This window comes from Berghia stephanieae, chromosome 1 (genome assembly GCF_034508935.2).
Source record: "Berghia stephanieae isolate SIO BIC M18660-M18661 chromosome 1, UCSD_Bste_1.3, whole genome shotgun sequence".
In the NCBI taxonomy this organism is placed as follows: Eukaryota; Metazoa; Mollusca; class Gastropoda; order Nudibranchia; family Aeolidiidae; genus Berghia; species Berghia stephanieae.
The window spans coordinates 75,605,030-75,610,399 of NC_088360.1; the positions used below are offsets into that span (position 1 = coordinate 75,605,030).

A 5,370-nucleotide genomic window follows, 5' to 3' on the forward strand; every position below is an offset into this window, starting at 1 on the left:
TTTCATTTATGAGAATAATACAGCCTTGCAGTTGAGGTTGAGGTTATCTGTGATCCTTGGTGTGGAGTTTAGACAAATAGCTGAATGGGCCCAGATCAAAAAATCTGCAAACAGCGGCTCCTTCAAAACCTGAAGGGAAAAAAATGATATTTGGATTTGAGTCATAACTAATGTTTTTATAGGTCGCAAATATATATTGCTTATTCACAATTTTTAAAATGCTTTAAACACTTAAAGTATCTTGGTGATGGAACTGTCAGGGGAAGTTGCTGATGATCAATTCAGGCCGGCACAACTAAGTAAACTCGACTCAGATTTTTTTACCCCTGACCACCAAGCAATGATAAGGTTGCTGGGCCTGTTTGACCCAGCAGAGAGTACTTTATTGTAGACCAGCTTTCTATTCAAATCAATATCACTGTAATTTAACATTATAGAAATTGAGATAAATTTCGGGTCAAAGTTGATAAAATACAAGTAACTGAGCTACTGATGCATATGCTCATTTATGTGTATGTGTGAATTTGTGCGTGTGTGTGTGTTTGTGTGTGGGCATGTAATAATAAGTAATATATAGCAAATTACCACGCATTCACCACGCTCAATGCGCTTCACAATCTTTCATTTATAACAAAAGTTTAAAAAATGGTTCACTCACACATCTTATTCTGATTGACATAATTCATCAATCACCCCCCCCCCCCCACCCCCCTCAAAATACACACAACATAGTTAACCAATGTTATCAATATCAATGGATTGCGTGGCATAAATTTATCCTTCACATCTCTTACAAAAATAACACTAAGAAATATTTTAAAAAAAAGAAGCCACAAATATTCCAAGAGCAACATTGCGTCATTAATTACTTCCAACAAAGATTTGAAAGCTGTTAAAAGATGTGCTTATGTGTGCGTATGTGTATGTATCTATAAATTTTGAAGAGATGTACTCATGGAAAATTAAATTTGCATCCTATTTGTTAAATCGGTCCATCCCTCAATCATTTTAGGCAAAACAACAATTCATTGTCTATCATTAGTTATCACTAGTAGAATTGAGAGTCAAGCGTCCAAGACTGACCAACCACAGGCTCTCAATCGCCCGGCCAAAAAAACTGTTATGCAAAAAATGTAACACCTGTTTGAGTCGGCCTAATAGCTAAAATCTAAAAGTAAAAAATATATTGTTAGGAATTTGAAAGTCACATTGCTGAAGTCAGCTTGAAAAAAGAAGAACATTGGTCTTTATTTCAGAAAAAATGGTTGAAAACCAATAGTTTTACGAATAAATTTTATTTTAGTGCGGCTATGTGGTCTAGTGGTATGACATTCGCGTTCGGATCGGAAGGTCCTGGGTTCGAGCCTCGCTCTCAGCGCATAGTTGAGTCCTTGGAAAAGGCTCTTCACTCACATTCTCTCACAGTACTCAGGTGTAAAATGAATACCTGGTCGTTAACAGCATTGTCTTCGTCGAAAAATTGTAATATCGCCTAACAGACGTCACGTCCCGTCCTACATGTTCAATGTTGCTGTTGACCAGGGACCCCTTGTAAAGTGCTTTGAGCACATTTAGTGGATATTGCACTATATAAAGCTCAATTGTTTTTTATTGTTTTTTTTTATTTTAAAAATTGATTTTGTTTATTTTAGATTTTTTTAGCAACTTATTTATTTATCGGCCGATTTTCTTGATTTTTATATCATTGTTTATATCTCAATGAGACGAGATCAGTGATATACTTCGTTTCAATGTATCTGGAACATAATTTAGCATTTTTACCTATCAGCCATGCCTGGATAATATAGTCATAAAGGTGGTGATTGTGATGCAACTATCCAATGACCCCGTCTTCTAAAGCTTCAGTGATGACTCAATGCATGGTTGACAGCATGTGAGCTGTCAGAACAACCAATCGTTGAAAGGTCAAGATGCTCAATAGCCAATTGTTCTTTACTCAAAAATTTAAGAACTCATGGGAACAAAATTTTGAAATATGGTGATGGATGGACCTATGAAATCGTTTCTGGGCAGAGTTTAACCAAGATTGACCATAGAAAAGGAAAAGTGACTGCAGACATCAAAGGGTAGGCTTATATCATCAAAGGATGTCTACATAATTGACATGGCCATATAGGAAACTCTTTACCTACTCCTCCAAAATAATCTGAACACTAGAGGGTTAAGACTCGAGCATGTAAACTAATCCTTCCCCTTTTTGCTGTATGATTTGTATGTTGATAAACATAGTAATTTCAGATTCAAACATAGATGAATCTCAATGCACAAGGCATGATTATATAGGAAATGATAATAACAGGTGAGAACTCAATTTTAGAAACAAAAAAATGAATAGATCAATACCGTAATATTGTCTTCCATTACACTTGAATTAAAATGATTTGGCTCATGCATTTGCAATGAATGTGATTGAGTAATATTTAATTATACAACATTAACAGTATGGGCAATGGTATACATATTTTATGGAAAAAAAAAGTTTAAAAAATAAATGTTAAACCAAGCAAATCAAAACAAGCAAAAGAAAGGCTACATGATATACAACAAAACATCAAATAAACTCACTAAAGATGTCATCGCAACTACTACTATAGTTGGGGTAGGCGGTTGGAGAGGAGCATGCTATGAAAAGAGATTCACAAACTGCATAATATGTTGTTAACAAAAAATAAAAATAAAACAAAGCAAAGGAAAACAAGCAAAAGAAAGGCTGAAAATGATAAAATGATACACAACAAAACATCAAATAAACTTACTAAAGATGCCGTCATAACTACTACTATAGTTGGGGTAGGGGATTGGAGAGGAGCATGCTCACCTATGAAAAGAGATCCACAAACTGCATAATATGTTGTTAACTTTCGCCCAGTCAGACTTGGATTCCTAAAATAGAAAAAGAAACACATGAATAAAAAGCTCACTCAAGATCTTTGACCTCAGATGTTTAAAATAAATAATTTTGAGAGAATTCTATTCATCCTTTCAGAGGAGAGTTTTTGTCAATTTCATATAACAACAGGGCCACCAAATCATCCAGATTGAATTCCCTTATCTCACATTTTACATTTGTCTCATTTTTAAATTTTGCAAGAACTGATATGTCGACATGATACTAATATTTATATCATCAATTTAATGCAATCCCGACGATGTCAACATATCCATCCTTGACTGTATCATATTGAAATCTCATTTAAAGGAGTAAATACCTTTTTATTCCTGCTATTGCAGAGGTTAAAACAATAATTCCACTTGCAGCCATCACAGATGTTCCAACAAGTTTACAGCCAAGACAATCACCTGGCTCAAGCGGTACAACTTTTAGAATTAAATTCTCAAGATTTGACAGCTCTTGATCATCTGAATCGCTCTTATTTTCACTGTCATTTTCTATGTGATGTATTTTTCCAGTAATTGTCCTGTTCCCATTTGCTCCATGTGACACATTGATTGAAATTTCCTTGTAAAATAGAACAAAAGAGAACAGAGCTTATGTGAAAAAGAATTAAGTTAATATCAATTATCTTTTTAGAGGAAGGGTTCAAATTTAACTTGACGCGACATATTTTGATGCTTTCAACAGTGCTCCATTGGTGGATATGGCTTGTTCTGAGATTATAGCGAGATAAAATTGGGACAAAATTAAGATTAGAAAGTAATTTTCTTTCACTGTAAAAGTGACCTAAAATTTAAATGGTTATTATTTTTTAAAAATTACAGGTCCACGAAACAGTACACCGATGAAAAAAGATTTAGTTTCAACTCAAGCCTTACTGGTTTGGGGAGTCTTTTATAGGCTACATCTATTTGAAGCATTTTAGTGATGGAAATCTGGCTTCTCTATTGGTACCACGACTATTGATGCTATGTGTTTAGGTAAAATACTCATAACATCTGCTGGCCATATATAAAATTACCAACACACAAAACTATGTTTAACCTTAAATGTCTATAGTCAGTTTTAGGTTAAAATAAAAAAAATAAAAAAACAGCTTAACGATTCTTTAACATTTATGGTTGTGGTCTCTAGGATACAATGTAAGAGGGACCAAGCCTGCATCTGCAGGTCTGATAGTCGAACACAATTATGGGCTTGTTATGACATTGTTGTAAATCCCTATATCTCAAACCATGCCGATTAGGATTCAGTTGAAGCCAGAAATTGAAATGGTGTGTCTGTGGCAAACATTTTTTCCGACAATTTCTATTAATTACTTGGAACAAACATCAGTTAATTTGAATGAGTTCCGAGCTTCATAAATAAATTGTTTTGTCCTTTTTTTTCAGTAAACCCTACACAAAATGTCTTTTTAAAGTTCAATACCAATGGTATTATTGTATATCACAATCAAAAACGCTATTGAGTCGCTTACAACAATTCTTTTATCTTAAAAGTTACACTTAACAAAATGAGTCTTAACGAGCTATGAATAATTAAAAAAAAAAAAGAACACTGGTTATATTTGCTACAGTTATTAACTACGACGAATGCTATAACAGATACGACATATTTGTAGTCTTGATAGATTGTTCAAAGGAATCGATGAATTGAAACAGTTCAATCGGAATGGTTTGTGTGTAGTAATTGGCATTGTTCAAATTAAGAAGCTCCCACTGCATAAAGTAATGATAATAAGGACAGCACTTTCAGAAAGAGGAGGTCTCTGTCAAGCAGAATGATTTTACTGATAGTATGCCTGGCACTTGGGTTCCCCTATTGGATTTTTTTTCTCAAAGTCAAAGAGAGCAGGTGAGAGAAAGAAGGGGCTGCCAATTCCCAGTCAAATTTTTATTTCAATTTACAGGCGTCAAAACGACAACATAAAGCGAGGCTACTGTGTTTCCACCCGTGGGAGGGCTCTCTGAGAAAATGTTTTATTATAAAATTTATATTTGAAATGCCATGCTATTTTATTTTATAAATTCAATTATGAACACAGTTCAATGTAGGCTAATTAAAAATATGAGCTACTATCGTATATAGGTATCCTATTATTTTATTTGAGACTATTAAATCGAACACAGTTTTCAATTGAATTCAGCATTCTTTGGCAACGTAAACATCTTCATCTAGGTCTAGACGTCTACTAAAATATATCTCTAGACCAGAACTCTAAAACAAAAACATTGGTTCGGTAAGGATCACGACTTTCCTAAAGTGCCTAAAACTAAATGTCATTGTTGGGAAAGTGACTACTGTTCTTCTAACATTTGTCGAAGCTGGCTTTGAAGTGAATCGTTCAGGCTTTTCACGGCCATATAACCACGATCGTAATAAATCCATTGAACATTAGTGTCGAGCGGAAGTCTCGATGATACCTCAAGTCATCGGCCACCAACACTCAAAAC

General features: G+C 34.3%; 1 protein-coding gene across 2 annotated transcripts in view; it reads right to left on the reverse strand.

Annotated features, from left to right (window-relative positions):
- Window positions 1-5,370, reverse strand: part of LOC144957221 (uncharacterized) — a 6,842-nt gene extending 1,472 nt beyond the window's left edge. Inside the window, exons 1-4 of one of the 2 annotated variants that reach the window (XM_078888289.1) lie at window positions 5,231-5,370; window positions 3,231-3,481; window positions 2,840-2,904; window positions 1-129 (exon numbers count right to left, since the gene is read on the reverse strand). The exon at window positions 1-129 is cut by the window's left edge and continues 1,472 nt beyond it. In XM_078888289.1, coding sequence (XP_078744415.1) covers window positions 44-129; window positions 2,840-2,904; window positions 3,231-3,481; window positions 5,231-5,305 — 477 coding nt within the window. In that variant the 5' untranslated portion in view covers window positions 5,306-5,370 and the 3' untranslated portion in view covers window positions 1-43. Of the gene's footprint in view, window positions 130-2,839; window positions 2,905-3,230; window positions 3,482-5,042; window positions 5,196-5,230 lie in introns of those variants that run through there. The other variant, XM_078888298.1, reaches the window with a different exon arrangement.